The following is a 27,393-nucleotide window of genomic DNA, read 5'->3' as shown; positions in this document are numbered from 1 at the left end:
AGTCCCATCTCCAATATCATCCAAACACATATAAGCAAATAGGTGCTATCCTTATAAATTGCATATTTGCATTCAAAACAACTACAATCTCACCTAAAAGTCTCAAAGGTATGTTACATAATGTTATTAACAGCCACAGTATTTGTCAAACTATAGTAAGTTTAGTCCTCTGCTTGGCACGCACTGCCAAGAGCACTCTGCTTGACACTTCAGAAATCTGCTAAATGTCTGTATGGTAGTCTATTGTGAAATGTCATTTGTTTAGGCTACATTTGAAGGCAATATTTGGTCAGTCGTCTATTATTACTCCTAAGCAAATAGATTTGACTTCATTTTTACACTTTAGTAAACTGAGTGAAAACTTGGTCATAATTATTTTGATTTATTTCACATCTTTATACTATTGTTTGTTAAATAGTGTTGCTTAATAAATGACATTTGATATAAATTGCAATACTATTTAAATAGAATTCTTAGTAGTAAAAACTTTTATGTTAACAATGAAGCAAAAGTCATGGTTGAAAAAGATGGTGACAGAGATAATAGTCCATCCATCCATTAAGACCTGCAGATATTAGATTCCAGATATTAGATTCCAGAACAGATGTTATATTTGACAATAAATAAATAAATAAATAAATAAATAAATAAATAAATAAATAAATAAATAAATAAATAAATAAATATAAATTTAAATCTATAGATTTAAATTTATATTTATTATTATTTATTTATTTATTTTTTTATTTTTTTATTTAATGTAGATACAGGATGTGCAGCATCTGAAACTACATATACTGGAAGCCTGTGCTGGCATTTCTCCTGCGATGTTGCTATCAGTGTGTGGAGAGTGGGAGAAGAGGGTTGCATTGACAATCCAACACAATGGGCAGCACAATGGACAAATTTTATAAATGGTCAGAAACTTGTAAATAACTCATGAAAGAACAAAGTAATATTAAAAACATTGTTTTTCTTGTGAAATTCCCAATAAGTTTGATGTGTCTAATGACCCTCTTTCTATTGAACAAGCAAAATTTGGATCCAAGATGGCCGACTTCAAAATGGCCACCATGGTCACCACCGAAAAGTAGGCATGGCAACCAATCCCACCCCTAAACCCAACCGCCAATACGGGATAAGCAAATCATGCTAAATTGAACAAATGAGGTCGTGCAAATTCATACGAGTTAAACCCTAAATCAAAACGTTACGAATTTATATGTCGTTTTTATATTAAATTATGCTTCAAGAGTTCACACTTAATTAATTATAGGATTAGAACGTTCTTATGGCCGGCAGCCAGCTCTCTGCAACTCTCACATGGTTGCCCACTGAGGCCAAGCAGGACTGCGCCCAGTCAGTACCTGGATGAAAGACCACATGGGAAAGCTATAGGTTGTTGCTGGAAGTGGTGTTAGGGAGACCAGCAGGGGGTGCTCAACCTCTGATCTGTGTGGGTCCAAACACCCCAGCATATTGATGGGGACTCTATACTGTTCAGTGAGTGCTGACTTTCTGGGGTCGTTAAAATTAGGCTGCCATCGTGTCATCCAGGTGGATACTGCACACTGTTAATGGATGAGGAGAGTCTTCACAATGTGTAAAGCACTTTGAGTGTTCATGTATAGAAAATTATGGAATTATTACTGTAAGGCAACAGTGATAACCACTGGACCGCCATGCCACAAATCTAGGAAGAAGGGGGAGGAAGGAGGGATTCTGCAAAATGAAGATGACCGTGCTAAGAAGACTATTGATAGTGACTTAGGAAACATCTGATTGGGGAATCATGTAATAGTTGATGTGGGTCCAGTCATGGTCAATCATAGGCATGTGATCCTCTCAAAACTAGTTTATAAATAGACTTCAGATAAGATATTATGCATACAAGTATTTCCACATCTACAGTACCTGTGTTTAAACTCCTCTTCCCTTACTCCCTAGTTCTTGATTCATCCTCAGACCATTTAAACCATCTCAGTTTCATCTGAAGTGCTGAGTAACTGCCAGGCCGAGCCGTAGCGACACATGCTCTCCTAGATGTAAAAAGTAGGGATGGGCAACAATTTAAATTTAATTAACAAGCTGCCAGAAGGTGTAGAACGAAACCTCCCCCTATTTCTGCCTCACGCTCACTTATTCCTCCGTTTTTTTTTCCAAGCTGGAAGAGCTAATTAGAGGGATGAAATGACACCGACACACTCCGATGCAAAGAATGTCACACATACCTGGTTGTTACTCACAGGTATGCATAGTAACTGCAATTTATAGTGCGAGTTTGAGCCGCACAGCAGATGTTTTTTCTTCTATGTGGAAGCTTCGTCAGACTCCGAACACTGCTACAAATAGGCTGACGTTGTTCCTCTGAGGGTCTGTTGACTCCAGCAGAGCCAATTAGAGTGTCCAGCAGCTTTGAAGCGGGTGTCAGGCTCTGGACGCTCCTCATGATGAAGGCTGAAGCAGATGCATCGCTCTGACCCATTTCTCCACACACACCACTGGAGCCTTCTGAGCTCATGCCAAACAGAGCCATACTGGCCCTCACAGCGGGAGACCCTCAAAACTGCTGCTTAAACAGATTATCTTTGAATGTTCAGTGCTCATAGTGAAAATATTTTCTTTTTTTTGTTTTGTTTAGTTTTACTTGTAGTACATCAAAATAAATAAGAACATAACACAAAATAATAATTAAAGGCGATAGTTTACAAAAAAATAAAAACGCACACAAACCTTTATGAAATATTTAATTCTGCTGAACTTAAAAGAAAATATTTTGTAACCATGGACTTCCATAGAAACTCAAACAAATACTATGGACGTCAATGGTTACAGATTTCCAGCTTCCCTCAAAGTATTTTCTTTTGTGTTCAACAGAACAAAAGACATTCAAACAGGTTTGGAACAAGTAAAGGGTGAGTAAATGATTACAGATTCATTTATTTATTTATTATTGTTATTATTATTTTTTTTTCTGGCTGAACTATCCTTTTAAAATGGAAATGGATGGGGCGTAACTAAAATAAATAAAAAATAATAATCCTTTAATTCAAACTACTAATAGTTTATGACTGACTTTTTTGCTGCCATGATTAAAACCATAAAATGACTGAAAAATACACATAAATGTTACTTGAATTTAAATAAATCCACTCGTCCTTCCATTCATTTGTATCCATCATCCATCCATCCATCCATCCATCCATACACCCACCCACCCACCTACTTACCCATCCATCCACTTACCCATCCATCCATCCATCCATAAAATTGCTTGTCTATTTGGTTTTGGCTTTGCCTTTGATTTATTTGGCTTGGTTTATACATTGCAAAAATACAAAATAAAAAAATAAATACAACATATAAATACAAAAATATTTATATTACATAATTGTACAAATATTTATATACTACAAAAAAAATAAATATATATATATATATATATATATATATGTATATATATATATATATATATATATATGTATATATATATATATATATATATATATATATATGTATGTATATATATATATATATATATATATATATATATATATATATATATATATATATATATATATATATATATAAATATATATAAATATAACATTACCAGATATGATCTAAACATCTAAATATCATCAAATGTTAAAAAAGTCTAAAATAAAACATAGAAAATATACAGTTTCTGACTCTTTTGTGTTGGACAGCCGGACTCTTGAGGTCTGTGAGGGATTTGATGCGTGTCTGTATGCCTGTGTACTGTTCCTTTAAACCCGTGTACCAAGGCACAGTGTGAATTTGTTCCTCGGCCATAAAACTCCTGAGCCTGTAAGATGATTATACACATACCCAGGGCCAATTCAATTTCATTTCAATTTACTTGAAGTATAATGCGTTTGTCTCGTGTTTCACACAAATGCGCAGGCATCACCAGTCACTCTCTGGTGTAATGAGCAGAACTGCTGCAATTGTTTTTTTTTGCCATTGAAGCAGTGTTTTTAAGATGCTGAATCAATGCGGTTTGTATCTGTAAGTGATAGATGTAAAGGAGAAAACAACAGCGTGTTTATGTACAACTTCAGATGAAAACATGCTTTTGACACTCACAGGTATTGTGGTTGGGACCTAATAATGGCTTACTTTCAGCTGTCAGGAAAATCTTTAAGAAACAATGAGGAAACTGAGCTTATTTAGTGTATTTAAATGAGCTTTATTATTTAAACTAAACACACATAAATCAAATATGTTTCCATTCACCTTTTTTTTTGCACATTTTGGAGATGCACATAAAAAAATCAGTTTATGACAATGTCAAGAAGCGTACAAGTTTTAAAAATGTGCATAAAAGCATATGCACATAAATGAAAAAGATAAACTTTTTGAGATGCACATAAACTACGAGGGAAACACTTTTACTAAACAAAATCCAGTATGCACATTAAAACAGTCCTGTGATTTTGTTATAAGAGATCATGTGATGATAGAAATGTGTGTAAATTGATAAACCAGCAGGCTGAGCACATTGTAAAACATCTCAAATGTTGTTTTGGTCATTCAAAAATGCCTTAATCCGACGCAGTGGCGCAGTAGGTAGTGCTGTCGCCTCACAGCAAGAAGGTTGCTGGGTCGCTGGTTCGAACCTTGGCTCAGTTGGTATTTCTTTATGGAGTTTGCTTGTTCTCTCTACCTTCGTGTGGGTTTCCTCCGGGTGCTCCGGTTTCCCCCACAGTCCAAAGACATGCGGTACAGGTGAATTGAGTAGGCTAAATAGTCCGTAGTGTATGAGTGTGTGTGTGTGTGTGTGTGTGTGTGTGTGTGTGTGTGTGTGTATGTGTGTGTGGATGTTTCCCAGAGATTGGTTGTGGCTTGAAGGGCATCCGCTGCGTAAAAAACTTTACAAATAAACCCCTGGATTAATAAAGGGACTAAGCCGACAAGAAAATGAATGAATGAATAAAAACGCCTTAATCATTTCAGTGTTTGTTATTATATTATTAATTACCTCCAGAATTTTCTGTGTGTCTGTGATCAGCATCTGAAGCCTTTAAACGCCACCACGTGTTCATTGCGTGTCGGCATTGTCTACTGAGGTGCAAGTCATTTATTAAATAAAGAAAAGATTCAATCAGCTTTTTACGTTTGATATTTGCTGCCAGTTAATCAGGAGGTGACGATTTTGTTTTCTTCAACTACTTGAATAGAAACGCTGCTTTATTCCCACATCTTGTATATGATATTCCAGTTTTGTGCATAAATTAATTCACATCTTTGAATGGAAACATACCTAGTGAAAATCTCAAAGTGTCTAAAATTTCCTCATATTCTCTGCTGTGTTTTAGAGTAAATTTGTTATTGATCTAAATGACCTATATTTGTAATTAGAATGAGATCCTTCATTAGGCAAAGAGGTAATGCCAATATCCAAAATGCAACAAATTCAAATGAAACTATATTGAATTAGTTTATTATTTGGTTGATACAGCATTTCATAAAATCGGCCATAAAGTAACAACTGCTGTATGATGTGCAGTGAAACACAATTTGATGTAATTATTTTTTGTAGGTGGTGTAGTGTCAAATTTTTAATTGTTGTGTTCAACTCTGTGTGTGTGGTTACAGTTTTTGGTGGTTTACAAGAACATCTGTGTATTGACGGGTATCTAGGTACAGTAACACAATTTTGAGGTAGTTTACAAGGACATGCCCTGTGTAAATATTAAATCTTTTTTTTAGGACTTTACAGAAATTAAGTACTTACTCATTAACAGATTTGTTGTATTTCCTGGTAATTTTAGTTAGCAATGTTTACAAACGTCACATGTCCTTGTAATTCAAAAGTGTTTAAAATCATATTTACGGGGTAATTTTACATACTTTTTACAATCACACTGTTTACTGTAAGGGTTAAGGTTAGGTTAGCGATACAACAAGCAGTTGTTAGAGTTTAAAATACATCTCTCCAATGGAGAGTCTTCGTAAATCAACGAAGCAAGTATGGGTGTGTGTTTAAATGAGCGTAAGGTTGACATTTTGTCCCTAGACAATCTGACAACCATTTTCTAAACTAGCATCAGATTATTTAATTTCATTACATCAAATATAAATATTTGATATGATTTAGTTTAGGTATATATTTATTTATCAATACTCATTGATTAATATTGTAATACTATTGAAATCCAATGCAGCCAAAATATTAAACATACCTGTAGCATTTGATTGATCTCTCTCAAAAATTGCAAATAAAAATAAAATGAAAATAATACAAATAAATAATAAAAATGGATCAAAAATAAAGTACTTTTGTCAATTCAAAGTTTCCTTTCAGATTTTTTGACAGGTTTGTTATATTTCTTGAGTATTTCAACTGTCTGTCCATGTTTTCTTTTTTTTTTTTCTCAAATACAAATCATTTCCAAACCCATGAGACAATGTTTTCTATGTCTGTATTTTGACTGCTACTTCTGCTTTGTTGTTGCATCATATTCTTGCACACATGCAGCATGCAGACCGTCTTGTAAGTAAAAAGAAAGATGTTTTTTTTTTCTTTTTTTAGCGCTTGGACTAACATGAAGATGTGGAGACATCAAAGTATTTGTTCCTTTTAAAAATATGTAATGTTTTTATTATTTTATGTACCATTGTTACATCATAAGAAATGTGACTTATATATTAAGACATACTGATGTATTTTCACAGTATTCTCCCTTTTTAAGAGAGAAAGAAAAAGAGATTCTACATGTGGTTTTGGTTTTATTCACCAAGGTTCAGGTGTCCTCAGAAGAGATGGGTTTTTATTTGTCAATTGAAGAATATTTTGTTGTCTGAGTGGGAATGGGAAGATCATTCCACCAGCATGGAGCATTGAATGAAAAGTTTTTGGAAAGTGGCTTATAGCCTCTCTTTCTGTTTGTCAAAAATATCTGACTATAAACTTTGTAAAAAGTAACAAACACATTTTCTTCAAATAGCACAATTAGTTTTAACATCAATGATAGATCACGTGAAACTGAAGACTGGAGTAATTATCTAACTTATATTTAAAAAATTCAGGGACAATTGGCTTTTGCAAGTGTTTTTTTTCCTCTCTCCATAGCTGTATATACGTCAGTGCTGTTACATATATTCTTTAGTGTATCTATTTTTTTTTTATGCAAATATACAGTTGAAGACTTACCGTATTAGCCCTCTCATGACATTTTAATTATTTGCCAAATATTTCCCAAGTGATGTTTAATGGAGCAAGGTAAATATCAGTATCCCAGTATCCCATTATATTTTTCTTCTAAAGAAAGTTATACTTCTTTAGTTTGGCTAAAATTAAATAATCATCATCATCATCATCATCATCAAATAAAAACAAAAACAAATAAAAAAAACTGCATGTCAATATAATTCTTTTTATATATATATAAATTTAATATTTAAATTTATATTTATATAAATATAATTTTTTTATTTTTATTTTTTATTGCGTATTGTCCAGTGACTTGACTATTTAACTTCCTGTACCTTGCACAGTTAACCTACTAAGTCTTTAAGTTGCACTTTTAGCTGAATATTAGAGTATCTTATATACTATAATAGTATAAAATATACAGATAATATTACCAAATGTTCCATCATGACAAAAATAAATGATTTATTAGACATTAGAGATCAAAACTCTTTAAAAATCTACTCTCCCTTAAACACACATGATAAATATTTGAACAAAAAATAAAACAAATTTCATAAGAGGGCTTAAAAATGTGTGTTGACTGTATGTATGATTATAAAGTTGTGGTTTTCAACATTAACCATTTTCTGATATCACCCATCGTATCGCTACAATGCAGTGGACACTTCATGAGGAATACAGTTAATTTATCCCCTATATGGTTCCAGCAGAACAGCAGATGTGCATGTCACGATTGTCCTTAAGCAGTGTTTGGGAATGTATGTTTTTGTGTGGGCGCTTGCTTGTGTGAAATGCAAATGAGTGCGTTTGGATGTCTAGGTACGTATGTTCATGCCCTCTCTCTGCAAATGTCTGAGTGTGTATATAAATACAGTGCACTCCACTAACGTTGGCAAGCAGCTTTACCATTATCAGGCTGAATTGTTCTGTTTGTATTTAATCGTTCTATTCCACACGGATCCAGTTCAGATAGCTTGGAAATGGTTTCATTTTCCACTGTGGTGCTGCTAACCGAACTCACTGGAACAATACAAATGTGTCAGTCATTGCTTTGGTAATGCAAGTGTAATGTAAACAGTGATATGGAGGATGATCAGATATTTCTGTTTTAGGTTCACTTACTTTCCTTTAGCTTAGTCCCTTATTTATCAGGGCTTGCCACTGTGGAATGAATCACCAATTACTCCGTTATACACTGTAAAAAATGTTGGGTTCTACACAATTCCTTCATGTTGTCCTAACCAAATCAATTAAGTTAATTGGTTTAACAAATTTAAGCAGATCGAAAATAAAACAATTAAGTTCTCCCACCAAAAATGTAAGATTTATGTTGTTTCAGCTCATTTTATATACAGTAAGTAGATTAAACAAGCTGCAAATGTCATTTTTAATGTATGTTTTATGTGGTGGATGCCATTCCAGCCATAGCCTGTAGTACTGATAGTACTATATTCTATCTTGTGAAATTACATTGCTGGTAAACACTCATACTCTGTCTCATTTATACACACACAAACTCATCCACTAGAGCTAATTTAGTTTATCTAATTCACCTACTGTATACCGCATGTCTTTAGACTGAAACTGGAGCACCCGGAATAAGCCCACACTGACATGAGGAGAACAACCAAACAAGTGACAGTGCTAACTGATGAGCCAATGTGTCGCCCAGTTTTTAGGATGCTGAATAACAAATGAATAGTGCACTTCCATCTACACAGCTATGGAGAAACTGGCATTAGAGTGGCAACATCATGCACATAAGTGCTCTCCTAGTCCAGCATGGTTCAGCAGGATTGTCTAACAGGGCCTGAAATTCTAGGTCAAGAACTGTTTGTAATCATGCCACGTGTTCCAGGCTCATGTGGAAACCACACATGACTGGTTCAGCATGATAGTGGTAAAGCAATAGTGGTAAACATGAGCAAAGAGGGCTGTAAAATGTCTTTATTGTGTAATCATTTGATATTTTGCTCAAAAAAAAAAAAAAAAAAAGAGAGAGAGAGAGAGGGAACGGGAATGTGTGTCTTTATAGTGAAATGCATTCTGGGACACTGGAACTTGGTTCCCACTAATCTTTATAGATTTATTGTATCATATATATATATACAAACACTGATTTTCAATAAACTGTAAACACTTAAACTACAAAAAAAAGGAAAAAATCAAATATGGAAATATTTTCTAGAGGCAGCTCGTTGATATCCTGTCACTAACAGTTGAACTGGTTCATTTATTTGATTTGCTTCCTCTGCATCTGTGGCTTGGCTTCTCTACTTCCACTTTTAGCACTGAAGAATATTAAGGAACTCATATTTTCAGCTTCTCAGACACTCAAAAGACATTTATTAAACTATCTGCACGTTCGTCTGTTTAATTTTGTGTGTTTTTCAAATAGTCTTTCTGTTAAACGGTCTGCTTTTTTTTATTTATTTTTGTGGTGATTTGCATTGGTTTACAATATGCGCTCCTGATTGTGCCAGACAGCATGGCAGAAAGCAACTCACCATGACATAGATTCCCATTCTTGATAGAAACCAAACAAAGCCATAGTTTATATTTAAAAAGCAAGTATTTTTGTTAAATATATGTGTTTCACAATTCATATGAGGGTAACACCTCGGTGACAACCATGACCTCGTGTTTCAAAGAGGTATACATGAGGAAACACAAAAGCCTGACTCAGTCATTCATCTCAATGGGTAAAACCATAGAAAATGGCTGTAATTTGCAGCAAAGTATTGTTGAGCTACACAAAATGGGAATGGCTTTAAGGAAAATATAAAAGAAAAAAAAAAAACACTAAAAATGTCCATTTTCACCATCAACGCAATAATTATGAAAGTTCAGTCAACTACAAGTGTTATAAATCAACCTGCAGAAGGCTGTGTGACTCATGTCCCAGTGCACTGTTAAGATGATGGTTCGACTAGCCAATAAAATCTCCAGCAACCCCCCAAATGGAGGATTGCAGTAGTTAGTTAGGTCTTGGGGTCAGAAAGTTTGCAAAACTACAATCCAATGTCACCTACATTAAGTACATCACCACAAATAGTGTAGTTTGGAAGGTTTCCAAGAAGAAAAAAAAGCTCTCATCTACTCGTAATCTTCAGTTTATATGCTGTATTTTATATTTTGAGCAAAAGATCAAAAGGTTAAACAGTCAAGACATTCTTTTTGTATTCTTCTTCACTCGCATTTATCAAGAATGGCGATATTGGTGGAGGGCACTGTGAGTTCTGTCAATTGAGTGTGAGGATGTGTCTGCATTTGTATGTATGTATGTATGTATGTGTGTGTGTGTGAGCTAGACTGTGCTGTATTGATAAGGCAGGGCGCTCACAGCGGTGTGTGACTTTGGCCTTCTCTCTCTACAGGTAAAGGACCGGAGACTCTGTTCGCAGGGCACAAGCTGAATGACAATGAGTGGCACTCTGTGAAGGTGGTGCGCCGTGGGAAGAGCCTGCAGCTCTCTGTTGATAACGTGACCGTGGAAGGTAAGTGGAAGACCTCATACTACACGCTACATGTACTGTAGATGGACATTCAGTACAGTTACAATCCAGACCCAGTATGTTTAAAAGGACACTTCAGTGAAAAATGTATATAATTTGCCATGTTTTATTCACCCTCGTGTTGTCTCAAAAAAGCATAAGTGTCATAAAAGATTATATTTGGACCAAAAAGTTGACTTTCATAGTATGAAAAAAAAAAATAGAACAAAGTTTAGAACAACTTGAGGGTATGTAAAGATTCATTCATTCATTCATTCATTCATTCCTTCATTCATTCATTCATTCATATTTGTGGTTATTGAATCATTTATTAATTTATTTATTTATTTGCGTGTGTAGTTATTGTTTTTTTTTTCATTCATTCATTCATTCATTCATTCATTCATTCATTCAATCATTCATTCATGTTTGTGGTTATTGATTCATTTATTAATTTATTCATTCATTCGCGTGTGTAGTTATTGTTTTTTTCATTCATTCATTCATTCATTCATTTATTCATTCATGTTTGAGGTAATTGTTTGTTTCTTTTATTTATTTATGTTTGTGGTTATTATTGTTTCATTCATTCGTTTGTTCGTTCATTTGTTCAATTGTTCAATCATTCATTTATGTTTGTGGCTATTGTTTTTCATTCATTCATTCATTCATTCATTCATTCATTCGTTCATTCATTCATTCATGTTTGTGGTCATTATTTACTTACTTGTTTGCATTTGTTTGTTTGTTTGTTTGTTTGTTCCCTCCCCCCTTCCTTCCTTCCTTCCTTCCCTCATGTTTGTGGTCAATATTTACTTGTTTGTTAATTAATTAATTAATGTTTGTGGCCATTATTTGATTGTTCGTTCATTTGTTTGTTCATTTGTTCGTTCATTTGTTCGTTCATTTGTTCGTATATTAGTTCATTCATTCATTCATTCATTCATTCATTCATTCATTCATTTTTTGTGGTCATTTGCTTGTTTCTTCCTTCCTTCCTCCCTTCCTTCCTTCCTTCATTCATGTTTGTGGTCATTACTTACTTGTTCATTCATTCTTTCCCTCCTTTTTTCCTTCCTTTTTTTCTTTTTAAATCCTCCATTCAAAAGTTGTGTGATCTGATTAAATGTGACATTCATGACATCTATAATGCTACGTTGGTTTCAAAATAAAGAGCCCCCCCACCCCCCAACAAAAAGTAATAATTATTATATTTTAATTAGAGCTTGTTGTAATGCTTTTTTACCATTGAGTTGTAATAATTAAAATGTTTTATTAATTATTCCAGCTAATGTTGTGTTTCATGTAATAAAATGGTTAATATCATAAACATTTGAGACAAAAAAGGTCGATGATAAACATGAATACATTTAACTATTGACAATTTGACTGAATTAGATGTGTACATGTTTCTTACTGTATGCTGTTCTATGGCTTTAGATTGTTTTGTTAAATTGACACAGACATGCATTCTTAAAAAAAATAATAAACATACTTCATTAGCAATGATGGTTTCATAAAGATCCTGCTTTATAATGGATAAAAGTGCTATAGATTGTTAAAATATCATTCACACTACAAAAAAAAAAAGAAAAAAAAATGTTCTTGTAAATACTGCTTGCTGAAAGTTTCCTTGGGGAACCTAATGTGCTGCTTCTCTGGTTTAACTGCGAAAACACCCCCTTGGAACCTTTATTTTTAAGAGTGTGGAGACAACTTAAAGATTATATATAGAACAGTTTTTTCAGGTTTAGATTCATGTTGCACATTGCAAGTTCAGCATTACAACACATCCAACTCTGAACTGAACATCAAAAGCTGTACTTGCCTTGGGATGGGCTCAGGCAGCACGCCATTCCCTCATATCATCTGCTCCCAGACCTGACTAATCGAGCGTGTTTGGTTCTGCCACAGGCCAGATGAGCGGAGCACACACGCAGCTGGAGTTCCACCACATAGAGACGGGCATCATGACTGAGCGCCGCTTTATCTCAGTCATGCCATCCAACTTCATCGGCCACCTGCAGGGCCTCTCTTTCAACGGCATGCCTTACCTAGACCAGTGCAAGAATGGTGACATCTCCTACTGTGAGCTCAACGCCCGCTTCGGCATGCGCCGCATAGTGGCCGATCCGGTCAGCTTCCGAAATCGAGCCAGTTATGTGGCGCTGTCCACCTTACAAGCCTACGCCTCCATGCACCTCTTCTTCCAGTTCAAAACAACCAGCCCTGATGGTCTGATTCTCTTCAACTCTGGGGATGGCAGTGACTTTATCGTGATCGAGCTTGTAAAAGGGTAAGTGTGAGTTTTAATTGAACAATTTTAACAAATAATACAGGGTTTCTGTGCTTCTTCAAAAAGTGAAGTTCATTTATAATTTTTTTAGAGGAGCACCTGCTTATGATTGACCACAGCTGGTCCAGCATTAGCTATTAAATGATTTACCAATCAGATGAATCCAAACGTACATAAATAACCAGATTTTCTTACCTTAGTCATCTTCATCTAGAAGAATCCCCCCCATCCACAGTTCCTCCTGCCCCTCTTATCGAGGATAATCCAGAATAGGCTAGCACATCAGCTAAGTGGTTAGCACTGTTACCTCACAGCAAGGTTTGTTTGTTCATACTCATATGGGTTTCCCTCAGGTACTCAGTATAAGGGATTTAAATAAACCAAATTGGCACAGTATATTGGTGTTTTAGTACTCAGCATTCACCGCATAAACATATGGTGGTTTAGTTGGTGGTTCATTCTGCCGTGGCAACTCCTAATAATCAAGGGATAGGCCGAAGAACAAATTCAGCAAGGCTCCCAAGATCTACCTGAACTCAGACTCCCCTCCCTCCGGCAGGAAGCCCCAGGCTCGAGGGAGGGTGCCCCAGACTAGAGTATCTTCTGAACTCAGGGCTCTCTCCTGGAAAACCATGCTAAACATGTTTTATTATCAATAAGTGTGAACTTTTGAAAGTCTTAAAGTCTTAAAGGGGACCTATTATGCCCCTTTTTGCAAGATGTAAAATAAGTCCCTGATTTCCCTAGAGTGTGTATGTGAAGTTTCAGCTTCAAATTGATGACTGTTGCTTTAAATTCAAATGAGATCAGAATCAGTTTTATTGCCGAGTGTGCTTACACACACAACAAATATGTTTTGGCTACAGGAGCTACCAGTGCGCATAAAGTGACAAGTGACAACACAAAAATAAATATGAGAAAATACAAGAAACACCAAACAGAGAGATGCATTTAGACCAGGGGTGTCAAACTCAGTTCCAAAAGGGCCGAAGCCCTGCACAGTTTAGTTCCAACCCTGCTCCAACACACTTACCTGTAGGTTTCAAACAAGCCTGAAGGACTCAATTAGTTTGATCAGGTGTGTTTAATTAGGGTTGGAACTAAACTGTGCAGAGCTGCGGCCCTTTTGGAACTGAGTTTGACACCTGTGATTTAGACAAAAAGCTCTGAATGTTTTATTGTATGCACAGTTTGTTAGAAATATAAATGTTATAAGGTGCTGTATACAACTGCAAAGATATTGTGCTATTTTATATTGTGCTATATCAATGCATCACCATAGTGACAGATTCAAAACATGATTAACATTATCTGTGTGAAAGGCTGAAAATGTCAATAGAAGTGCCCCTGAACAAGGCAGTGTGTGGAAACTCCAGTCTTAATTTCTGCATCCTATAATCCTCTTAGTCACTGACTTTTTCTTTAGCAGACAAAAACACTAATGGCGGATGGCTGCTTCTCACTCAGGACTGTCTATACTAATGAGGGAGATATTGTTACTAATACGTGGGACTTTTCCCCTCTGATGACATGCAATGGGAGAATGTCAATCAAAGTGTTTCAACAGTTTTATTAAGTGTAATTATAAAAAATGCAGTTAATACATTTTTACCATCAGAGACTGGTTATATTCACAAACCGGTGCCGCACAACTGTTTAAACCCCTTATAAAAGTGATTTTTGCATAAAGGTCCCCTTTAAATCAATGTTACGTGAGTTAAGACCTTAAAAGGGTCTTAAATCAGACTAGCCAGTATTAAATTTATGATAAAAAATGATCAAATAATCAAAATTTCTTCTGTAAACATATTTATCATCGTCATCATCATTGGTATCTTTAATGTTTTATCAACATGCTTGAGAGGAATATTACTGCTTCATTCAGGACATCCTTCAAAGATGTATGTTCTTTATAATTATAGATTCTACTATTTTAGTACATCGGTGGGATGCAGTGTGTATTAATACAATAGTCCCTAGGTGTGTGTTTGTCAGTTTGCAAAATTATGACTTTCACTTGCAAATTCTGCGACACATGCACTGCATGACTTAGTGGAGCCATCTAGCGCTGTTGTGTGGAGCTGTCCTGAGATTAATGGAAATTACAGAATTTATTTTTAAGCACTGTTGTTAAATCAGAGGCATTGAAGCCTTAACATACTTTGTCAAACTTATTTAAATGCTAGATCAGTTTGTTTGTGTTTTTACTAAAAAGTGAAAAGGCAGCTTCTTAATAGCTTAGAGTAGAACGTCACTTGTTGTTATCTCAAAATTATGGTAATTACGACATTGTATGAACCCAGCTCGTGTACCATCACATGTTGTAATCTTAAAATTTTAATGTGGATGCAGCAGAACATGTAATTTACATTTACATTTAGCACACACTTTTATTCAAAGTGACTCACATATATACACCATGAGCACACAGTTTGGTCTTCGGTGCCTTACTCAAGAAACTCTTACCTCAACCATGGCATGAGGGTGGAAGAGAGTGCGAGTTATTCAGTCCCCCTATTTTTGAACTTGCAACCTGTGGGTTACAAGTCCAACTCACCAACTATTTTTGTCCAATCAAATGCACTCTGTGGTAAGAAAGGTCCCTACATCCAGATTTATTCTGACAGTCCGGCAATTTTAATAAGAAATGTGCTTAGAAAAGATCATTTGAATTCATGCTGTCTTTAAATGGCAAAGCTCCGCCTTCCGCTTCTTTAAACCAATCCAAATAAAATGTCTTTATTAAAGGACTTTATGGGTCATTCAGAGGACCATGTCACTTCTGCTCATACTCAAATTGCTTAAAACACAGCATTAAGCATTAAAAGCCATTTAATTAAACTCTGAGAGATGTGAACTATAAAGAAAAGATGAGAATAGAAGATTTCTTAACATTACCCTGTAAGTAAGTAACTAGAAATTTCAGAAATAGGAAGGGTATTATGAAATGATAATAAAGCCGAGAACTACCTGATTGAGAAAAGAGAGGGAGATGAAATTAATGTGCAATATAAAGTTAAGCCTTATATGTGATGGAAAGCTCGAGGCCTGAGAAAAAGCGATCTTAGCAGAATGCAAAGTTTTCTGAGCTTTACTACAGCAAAGGAAATCATATTATTCTCTAAACTCTGAGATTACAGCCTCATTTGAATGTGATTTAGAAAAAAAGGCTGTATTGTGAATACTTAGAAAACGCTTCCTCATATTTTGTGATTTTGGTGGCTGCATTTAGAAACAGCAGTCAGATTCATCAACAAAATATGCATAGAAGTTAGTTTGTTTAATTGATTTCTACAATTAATTTAGCTGACTGCCTTATAGGCACATATGCTGTTTCAAAAATAGGCATACCCACCAAGCAATTTGTACTTAATAGATGTCTAATAGCATTGATGGCTTGGCTAAATCAAGGCTAAATTTGAGTCAGTGAAAATCTCACTGACATCTAAGAATAGCCCAAAACTAGAGAAGGAATCAAAATAGATTGGGTGTATGTGTAGTCATTCATTTCTTTTGGATTTCAGATCATTTTCTTTCTATCCTTGTTTTAGCCAAGCCATCTAAACTACCGGTCAAAAATTTGGGGTCAAAAGGATTTTTAAATGTTTTAAAATAAAGCTTATCCTGCTCACCAAGGCTGCATTTATTTCAAAGTATAGAATAAAAATAAATATGATCAAAAATACAGTACAAATTGTAAATTTGTGAAATGTTATTGCACAAAAAAATAACTTTTAAGAAGTAGTCTATAATTTAATTTGATAATTTATTTGAGTGATTTTAAAGATGATTTTTCAGCTTCATTACTCCAGTCTTCAGTCACGTGATCATTCAGAAATCACTCTAATATTAATTAATAATCATTATATAATAATAATAATAATAATAATAATAATAATAATGATGATAATAATAATAATAATAATAATAATAATAATAATAATAATAATAATTATTATTATTATTATTATTATTATTATTATTATTATTATTATTTTGAATGGTAAGAGTATTAAAAGCAATAATGACTGTAGTAATTATTTCATTTAAAACTACACACAAAAAGAACGCAGAAATTTATAATTTGAATCAATATTTATCAATTTAACAATTCTGTTTTACATTTAAATAAATGTAATTTTAATGTAGTTATTAGTTTTCTTTAAAAAAAAATCCTGTAAAAATAAAAATAAATAAAAATAACTGACCCCCAACTTTTGACCAGTAGTGTATGTTTAGACATCCATTAGATCTAAAAAAAAAAATGCTGTTCTAACAACACTTTGTTTTGGTAAAATGCACACGAATAACCATATTACTCATGATTTTAATGCTTTATTATGTTTTTAATATGTGTTTACTGTGCACAATGTTGTATAACTTTAAGCAAGCTACCTTAGGGCAAGTTTACATGACATTAGTGTTATTAGTGTCGACCTTTTCCTTTTTTTTAGTTTTGTAATTTTGTACATGTATGAAACATCAAGCAAAAAAGTCTAAAAGAATAGAAGTGAGAATATATTTAGTTTGAATTCAGAGTTATATGAAAACATGATATATAGTAGTTTTTCCATTAAAATGTTCAAAAAGCAATAGAACTTATGACTTATGTACTTGAAATAAACCAAATGTTTTGAAGAATGTTACATTTTGAGAAATATGCAATTTTATCTAATGACACAAATCATAACTTGTGTCATGCTAATGACATCACACATGCTCAATTTCCAGTTTATTTTTACAGAAAGAGGAGGAAAAATACATTTTGTGAAGTTTTTTTATAAACTAATTTCAAGAGGATAACTTGTTTATGATTGACCACGGCTGGTCCTGCATTAGCTAACACGTGATTCACCAATCAGATGATTCCTAAGTCACTGTAAATAACCAGAGTTTCACACCTCAGTTATCTTCATTTGAAGAATCCCCCTTCCACCCCTATTCCTCCCTTTTCCTAGATAGGGTTGCACGGCGGCACAGAATTTCCAAATACGGTAGATATCGCTGCAGCCCGGAGACCTCCAAGTGGGAGGTACTTAAACTACAAGTAGGGTGGTGTAGGTGGAGCAGATATTGATAAAATACATCAAGTTACTGTGAGGTTGGGTTGAGGGTTGGGGTAGGTGTATACATTTATAAAGCACAATATTGGACTCCATGTCATGTACAAGACATTAAATAAATAAATCTCCAGATTTGTACAGCCCACTCTGAGCTCAAGTCCCACTAACTTGGAGCTGGCTCTGACCTCCGTTTATCGTTTATACCTTTCTCAGAATGAAATAAGGGCTTAAGTCCTTACCAGGCCAGTCGACTTTTCTGTGTGGAGTTTATATGTTTCCCCCGAGTTCCCTGGGTTCTTTCCATCATTCAAAGACATTCATTCTCCCCTGTTGTGCATTGTATTAGACTTTACAGAGCAGCATTATAACAGAACCCTAAAATGTATGTAGTATGATAACACAGCTTCTTTCCCACGTGATCTTGACTGGAAGAACTGGAACCGGGAACTGGAAACACACTCGTAGTAAGAAATTGCTTCAGTGGTCTTGTTTTCTCACTTTAATATACTACCATAATGATACGTTTTAAATACTTTAGCTTAGTGGTTTTCACACTGTGGTTCGTGGGATTCCTTCTAGTGGTACACGGAAGAATTGCTGAATAATAAAATAATAAAATGAACACACTTTTAACCCTTTGACACGTATGAGAACGGTAAGACTTAACTAAACTTTCCTTTAGTCTATGATTACACCGGTAAGTTTAGAATGTCTACTCTAGTGCAACACTAAAGCCGGGGCTCGAATCAGCAACCTTCTGGCTGTGAGGCGACAGTGCTAACCACTGAGTGACCATGTCGCCATTATATATTGTTAATATTGTTGTTAAAATTATTATTATTATTATTATTATTATTATTATTATTATTATTATTATTATTTTGTGTTGTTCAGATATTCACGCACATCAGTATGCAGAGATGAGAAGTAACTAAGTACAAATACTTTCTTATTGTACTTAAGTAGACTTTTCTAGTATCAGTACTTTACTCCACTATTTATTTTTCTGACAACTTTTTACTTTTACTCCTTACATTTGTAAACAAGTGTCTGTACTTTCTACTCCTTACTTTTTTATTTTTTTTTTATTTGAGCTTGTTACTTTTGTTTTAATTTGTTTTGTGGCGCAATCTATATTATAACTTGTCATTCCGAAATTTAAATGCCTTTTTGATTCAATCAATCTATTTTTGTCAATGCGCGCATGCATGCTGCACTGCATGGCTTTTTCAACCTATGATCATGCGCCGTAATGCTTGATTTTTTTTTAAGCTTTCCATGGGAATGACAAGAATGTGAACGTGCATATGACAGGGAGTCAGCTATAAACATGACTGATTTCATGTATATACCGGGTAATAAGATGTGTTTTGGTCAATCAGATCAAAGGTAAACAAGAAACACATTTCTCTTTAAATCTGGCATTTAAATGGGGTGACAGTCTTTTGTCCAATTCTGAACATGTACTGTACTCCGCTGATCTTTCAATCTAATACCGCAAAAAATAAATAAATAAATAAACTTTAGCAACGTTAACAAACTTTTTGTCAACGTTTGTACAATTGGTGCTAAAGCAATGAAATAGTTTATGAATATGTTATGAATAGAGATTATTTTTTTTAGTTTTCAACGAGTACATGTTTCTTAGTACTGAAATGTAAGTTAGATGTATAGACGCAGATGTACGATGTAGTTACTACCCTGAAACTAAAACAGGGAGTGGTATTGAATACTTTTAACTTAAGTACATATTACACGCCATACTTCTTTACTTTTACTTGAGTACAAAAGTGTAGTCAGTACTTCAACTTTTACCAAAGTCGTTTTAAACATGAGTATCTGTACTTCTACTTGAGTAAAAGATATGCATACTTTTGCTATATCTGAATATATGCTGCAAGCAAACAACTTTCCCATGTTGAGCAACATCGTGAATACAATGTAAAAAAAAAGTTTGCATGAGCATTCTGTCCTTTTTATAGTGGCATCCTAAGGCATTATGTCCTGTTTTTACTTCATTTAAATATCTTGGGCAGCACGCTACTTTATAAGCAGTTACTTTAAGATCATTTCTGGATTTGAATAGTTTGGATGTGGGTGAGATTCGAAAGACGAAAACAAAAAGCCCTTGAGATAGAAAACAAGTCTTATATTCTCCCACCCATGTGAAACAATAAACACGGATACTGAGACATTCCCTGACAGCTCAAAGTTCATCTTCAGTGCATTACAAAGACTGTTGGAGAAATCATCCTTCAGCACACAAACACCAGTCCCGAGAGAGTTTGAAGCTCAAAGGCCTTTTCTGACGGAACTAACAGCACAGTTGTTTCTGCTGGTGAGCGAGATGCAAACATCATTGCCAAAAAACTCCCAGAAGACGCAGCTAGATATCCGAGGGATCGCATGCAGGCAGCAGGTTTAACACATGAGAATATGAGAGACATCCAGATGAAGTTAAGCCACCACGCTAAACGGCGCGTTTAAGTTTTTGCGATTTGTTAAGAGACATTACTTGGACGTGAATCATAGCCGTGGGAGGGTGAGTCAAGTCGCATTCTAAGATTCGCACATTTGTCTCCTTGGCATTTAGTTAAAGGTACAAGGAGGAGGAGAATGGCTTGATGAATCATTCCAGGAGAGAGGCCATATTTAAATTTAAACAAATTCAGCAAGAGATGCTTTTGGTTATGCGTAAATGCTGATCAGAATCTGCTAGGAAAGAACTCAGCGTGAGTGACGCTCAAGTCAACAGCGAGCACTCGTCAATCATGATTGCGTGGATTGCTATTCTTAGTCTACTGTAATCGGCTCATATGAAAAGGAGAGAAGATAAAACAAACACTGATGACCTTGTTGTAAAAAAGAGCAACTTTCAATCAATGTAAGTTTTATTTGATTAACGGTATTCTATTTATTGGCAGCCCACTTCCAACCCACATGCCGAAGCTGCCACTTGGGAAATCCGCAGTCTCAGATCAGACTTTTTTTTTCTTTCCGCTCCAGCCTACCAAAAGATTTCTCAGTTCGATCGTGATGCTTATGACAAACATAGCAGGTACAACAAGCTGATTTGCCCTGTGCGTTTTATTCCACTGGGCAAAAATGAATAGCGAAAACGGGGAAGGTGCCTCAGATGTTTAACTTCCTCAGCCGCAGTGGTCCAGAAAGCCAGTCATTCAGTAAGCAATTAGACAGCAGGTGGCCTTGCCTCTCACCGGAGTCTGCACAAGCATATGAAATGAGAGAGCGCTAATGAGAACACACACTCTCACTCACTCTCTCTCTCTCTATCTCTCTCTCTCTCTCTCTCTCTCTCTCTCTCTCTCTCTCTCCCTCTCTCTCTCTCTCTCTCTCTCTCTCTCTCTCAGACTGCAGAGTCTTGATGTATGAACTGAGAGAAACTACCAGCATTTGCAAAAAATAATGCTTATAGTTTGAATAAATATGCGAAACGCAGTTAGTATCTGCAGGACATGACAGCTTATGCTGTAAAATGTATAGGGAGCACAGTTACTTGTACACTATTATAATATTAACATTCTTCCTTCTTGTTCTGGTTTCCAAAGTGTTCATCATGAGTTAAAACACACATCAGTCCATTCTGATCAGGTTTTTACATAATTTTTAGGTGATTATGTTTTATCTATCTATCTATCTATCTATCTATCTATCTATCTATCTATCTATCTATCTATCTATCTATCTATCTATCTATCTATCTATCTATCTATCTATCTATCCATCCATCCATCCATCCATCCATCCATCCATCCATCCATCCATCCATCCATCCATCCATCCATCCATCCATCCATCCATCCATCCATCCATCCATCCATCCATCCATCCATCCATCTAAAAAAAAAAAAATCAGATTTCAAAAGATGTACTAATGTCAATTTTCCAAATTGGCCCATATGACTGGTTTTGTGGTCCAGGATCAAATGTATTGCTTTCAATTATGTAAAACTAGCCATCTCAAATTAATTTCTGCACAATCAGTGGTTACTGCATCATGGAATTTGTTTTATACTATGTTTGGATCGAGTACAGTTATATTTCTATATTTTTGTTCATGCATTCATTTTTACTCAGCTTAGTCCCTTATTTATGAGGGGTCACCATATTGGAATGAACTGCCAACTATGTCCTTCCAGCCACAACCCCGAACTGTGAAACACCCATACACTCTCACATTCACACACACACACACACACACACACACACACACACACACACACACACACACACACACACACACACACTCAGTTCAGCTCACCTTAGCACATGTCTTTGGACTGTGGGGAAACCAGAGCACCCTGAGGAAACCCACGTGCTGCCCTCTCTCTCTCTCTCTCTCTCTCTCTCTCTCTCTCTTTCTATATATATATATATATATATATATATATATATATATATATATATATATATATATATATATATATATATATATATATATATATATATATATGTATATATATATATATATATATAATTTTTTTTTCTGAAATTTCATATTGTGAGCGTTCAGAAACAGCTATATAGCACAAAACAGCTCAGAGATAAATCACAGCATTTTAACATTCAGTGAAAGCAAAAGTATGTGAAAGTCATAAAAAGGTACGGTATACTCAATGTCTTATGAAGGATTGAACTACTGCTGCAGTCACTTTTGCGCTCTGCTACTGAACGTCCCAGGTCTATTGTAAAAGATGATTTCTCATAAGGCGTATTTCACTGCTCAACAACCCGAAGCTCATGATACTGTACTTCTTTCTTGAAAGATCTGGAGATTAGCAGCTCATTGGAAAAAACATGCTTGTGGCAACATTTCTGCTTCTTGCACATTTTACGACACTTTCAAAGTGAAATGTCTTGGGGTTTATTCAAAAGAGATGAACGTTTAAACTAATAACTTTGGTTTTTGTATGTATCCCAGAAGTTTAAAAAAATTAAATATCCAGTTACTGGCACTAGATATTGTGTTATTAAAGGCAAATGAGAGATAAAAACCCATTTTTTGAAGCAAATCACACTCTCAGGCTTGCACTTTCAGATTTGCACTTGTGGAGTTGAAAAAAAAAAGCACACACATTTTCAGCAGTTAGTTCACATTGCCAATGGTAACTAGATGCTGCACTGGTAAAATGATTTAATGTTTAGTACCAGAAAATGTGCCCATGGATTTTGGGAAATAATTAAGACACATTTTGCACAGATTCAGGAAAGTATTTAAAGATTTCTTCTCATGAAGTATAGTAATTATTATATAGTAATCATTATAATTATATAGCTTTATAATTAGTGTGCGAAAAAAATGCAAAAGCTTAATAATGATAATCCATACTTTTGTAATCATAATTTGTGTGGAAAATGATACACTGCCTGACAAAAGTCTTTTTGTCTATCCCAGTTATTGCTAAAAGCAACAAGTAATAACTTGACTGCTAGTTGGTCATTTGATAATCTGTTGAACTGAATCCCAGTCATTACAAATACTGCAGAAGACCTATTGGAACCCGCATGGACCTACTATTCGAAATCAGTCAGGTTTGGGGAAGGAAAAATCATGAATTGGGCTTACATTCAGTTTGGGAGCATGCAAGAGATCTGCAGAGTGGATGCAGTTAAAAGCCTGAGGCATCAAGACAATTGTGCTGCCCATTACAATAAAAACCACAGGAGAGGGCAAATTCTTTAGCAGGATAGTGCTCGTTCTCATACTTTAGCCTCCACATCAAAGTTCCTGAAAGCAAAGAAGGTTAAGGTGCAAGCCCAGTCACCAAATGCGTGAATATTATTGACCATGTCTGGGGTAAGATGGAAGAGGCATTGAAGATGAATCCAAAGAGTCTTGATGAACTCTGGAAGTCCTGCAAGAACGCTTTCTTTTCCATTCCAGATGACTTTATTAATAAGTTATGTGAGTTATTGCAGAGATGTATGCAGTCGTCAAGCTTATGTTATACACAATATACTTTTTTTTTTTTACTTTATATTCTATACTGTACATTATTTTTGTTAAATAACAAGACTTTTGTCTAAACAAATTTAGACCTTACTGTGTTTAAATTTTATTTTGGTAAAATAAGCATAATCTAAAGGCATTAGTCTTTCATATCAGCCAATTCTGAAACTAAATGATCAAATAGAAGTCAAGTTATTGTTTGTTGCTCCTAAAATGTAGATAGACAGCAAGACTTTTGTTAGGTAGTGTAAAGTTATTGTTGTTTGCTATGATTTGAAACTGTTATGATTTGTTTGTGTATAACGGTTATGTTGGAATTTTGCAAATTATTTGGTTATGTTTTTAAATTTTATTATGGGACATGTTTAGTATTTTGATAAAATATATTATGAAGGAAGCAGAACACATGGCGTGAGTCAGTAAAATACCAGAAGAGCTGTTGACCATTTTCAGACCATAATTTACAAGATCAGCCCAAACAAAAAAAAATACTTTACTGCTAAAAAATACAAATAAAATAAATTAAAATATCTTTCTATCTATCTATCTATCTATCTATCTATCTATCTATCTATCTATCTATCTATCTATCTATCTATCTATCTATCTATCTATCTATCTATCTATCTATCTATCTATCTATCTATCTATCTATCTATCTATCTATCTATCTATCTATCTATCTATCTATCTATCTATCTATCTATCTACCTACCTACCTACCTACCTACCTACCTACCTACCTACCTACCTACCTACCTACCTACCTACCTACCTACCTACCTACCTACCTACCTACCTACCTACCTACCTACCTACCTACCTACCTACCTACCTACCTACCTACCTGCCTACCTACCTACCTACCTACCTGTCTACCTACAGTATTTATCTAATAACTAATGTTTTTATATATATTATAGATAGATAACACATATTAACATATAGTAACAATATTATTGCAATATTAGTCGTGCACAATATTACAACAATTTTTAATCAGACAATTTGTATTTATCCTTGACAACTGCTCATCAAAAATCTTTAAATAAAAGTGGTATAGTAAAGAAGAGGCCTTCAATGCTCAACCATTTCAAAGCATCCAGAAAGGTCTAAATAAATAGCGCCACAGTGTATTACAGTTAAAGAGACACTTTTCTGCCTGTAAGCTGTTTACTGTCTGCACACACCGCGCATCTGACAGGGTGGAAGTCTGTCTGTGGCAGTATTTCAAGCCTTATTACAGATATTGATTTGGAAGCAGAAAGGCAGTATTGTCATCCTAAAGAGGGTTGCCTGATTCCACTGGGCTGTGTGATTGACAGGGGAACTGATGTATTGCAGGTACATCCATTATGTTTTCGACTTGGGCAATGGGCCGTCGCTCATGAAGGGCAACTCCGACAAGCCGCTCAATGACAACCAGTGGCACAACGTGATGGTGTCCCGCGATGACAGCAACGTGCACACGCTCAAGATCGACTCGCGTACTGTCACGCAGCACTCCAATGGAGCCCGCAACCTGGACCTCAAAGGTATGCATATTCACCTATGTTCTCTTTATATTTACACATTATATTGAGTCAATGGAATGCGAATGGTTTGAGATGTGGTGTTAAGTAATGACACAAATAGCAGAAAATTGATTACATCATTCTTTTAATAACTGTTTTTGTAATGTAATTGTATATGCAATAAGGGCTGGTACTGAACAAAATGGCTGCCAATGCCTTTTATTTGATTATTTTTGATTTCATGGCGGTTCAACATTTTTAGTAGTTCTTTTACCTCAAAAGAGTATTTGCACTGATGCTAGCTGAAAGATGACATAAAAGTGAAGATGCTATCCTTTTTGCTCATGCAGATATCCTTCAAAATCCGTATGACTGACTTTGTTCTGTGGAATGTAAAGGAAGTCATTTAAAACGTTTTTTTGACCCTAGAATGTGCTGTAAGAAACCGATTATTCAGACATTTGGAACAGCTTGAGGGTGAGAGCAACAGCTGAACTACCCTAACATTAGTTTTGTAATGCCAAAAAGGCAAGTAAATATTTAATTTTAATTATGTTTAATTTTTATATAACATGGGTTGTTTTTATCACATGGTTCTGATTACATTGAAAATTCAGATTGAGGGCAGGAAGTAAAAAACTAAATCGAAGACACAGAGGAAAGTTCAATTTATGCCATATTTTAAAGGAGATATAAATAGGAAGTAGGGAATAGGAGTTTTCTACTAAACTAAAATATATTTACTTGTCATTGAGACGTTAGGTACTGTATAATTACATTACATGAAAAATATTGTTGCAAATACAACAAAATTATAGTTACAGACAAATGAATTAATATGCTTCAGTTTTGTTCTCTAATCACAATGCAGCACAGTTTACACTAACGTTACAGTATGTATTGCATTTTTTCTGCTTACCACAGTATTCTGTAACACAGAGTTGTACACATTATACACTTTACTATGTGGTTCAAAAACATGTTTATTATAAATTATTATAGTTTTTCCCCATGCCGATATCCTTCCAGGCATCACAAAATTACTGATAAAAGCATGCATAAGCATGGACGCATAGTCTACATTATTATTTAAGGGAGAAAAGTGCTCCACTAGATTTTGTCGCAAGTGTTGCATTTCTTTTTTTGTTCCGTCGATTAACTTTGCTGCACATATAGACCTTAACGTTATGGTTGTTTATTCTGCTAAAACGCCAGCAAAGACTGACTTTATTTCAAAACAAGACAGAGATTTCTTTGCAGCGATTACATGGCAGAGTACGCTATTTAAATTTTTATCTGGATTTTGTATAAGTGGTGGTGTTTTTATATGTGTTTATTTTATATAACACAATAACATATTTATACATTTAACGAGGCCTGTATAGAATATTTATTGGTGCTGTCAAACAAATTATCGTGTTCAAAAAAAGTTTGTACACATGGATGTATTGAAAAAATATTTATTACACACCTCCTTTTCTTCCTTTTTTCAGCCAGTTTTGAAAGTCTATAAAAGCTGTTCTGCAGTTCTTATTTTGCCCAATTTAAACAATTACAACTACATAAAACAGAAACATTTTGATGTTCTTATAGCGATTTCTATGTTAAAGAACCACTACCTGCCCTCCATCTGAATTTTGTGCACCATCAATGACATCATGTAAAAACAACCTATATAATTATAAAATTATAAAGTGTATACATAATAGTGTTTCAATATTTTTACAGATCATTTATTGCAGCTCCAAAACAGTTTGGTCTTTTTTTTAACAATAGTCTACAAAAGAATATATATTTATAAATGTTTAGGATGACACAAATGTAAGTGATGATAGAATTTTTGTTTTACAATTTTTATTTTTTATTATTATG

General features: G+C 34.7%; 1 protein-coding gene and 1 long non-coding RNA gene across 36 annotated transcripts in view; both read left to right on the top strand.

The window, feature by feature from the left end:
* nrxn2a (neurexin 2a) overlaps positions 1 to 27,393 on the top strand; it is a 762,095-nt gene that overhangs the window by 301,327 nt on the left and 433,375 nt on the right. For all 35 annotated transcript variants that reach the window (XM_087299962.1, XM_087299955.1, XM_087299951.1 and 32 more), the window contains 3 exon segments: positions 10,561 to 10,680; positions 12,592 to 12,973; positions 25,352 to 25,542. In XM_087299962.1, the coding sequence (XP_087156088.1) occupies positions 10,561 to 10,680; positions 12,592 to 12,973; positions 25,352 to 25,542 (693 nt within the window).
* LOC147838861 (uncharacterized) lies at positions 3,650 to 6,732 on the top strand. The gene is made up of 2 exons (XR_015520483.1): positions 3,650 to 4,581; positions 5,094 to 6,732. It is a non-coding gene; the product is annotated as an uncharacterized LOC147838861 (long non-coding RNA).

This window comes from Danio rerio, chromosome 21 (genome assembly GCF_052040795.2).
Source record: "Danio rerio strain M-AB ecotype USA chromosome 21, GRCz13ab, whole genome shotgun sequence".
NCBI lineage: Eukaryota > Metazoa > Chordata > Actinopteri > Cypriniformes > Danionidae > Danio > Danio rerio.
This window is presented reverse-complemented; position numbering and strand designations above follow the sequence as displayed.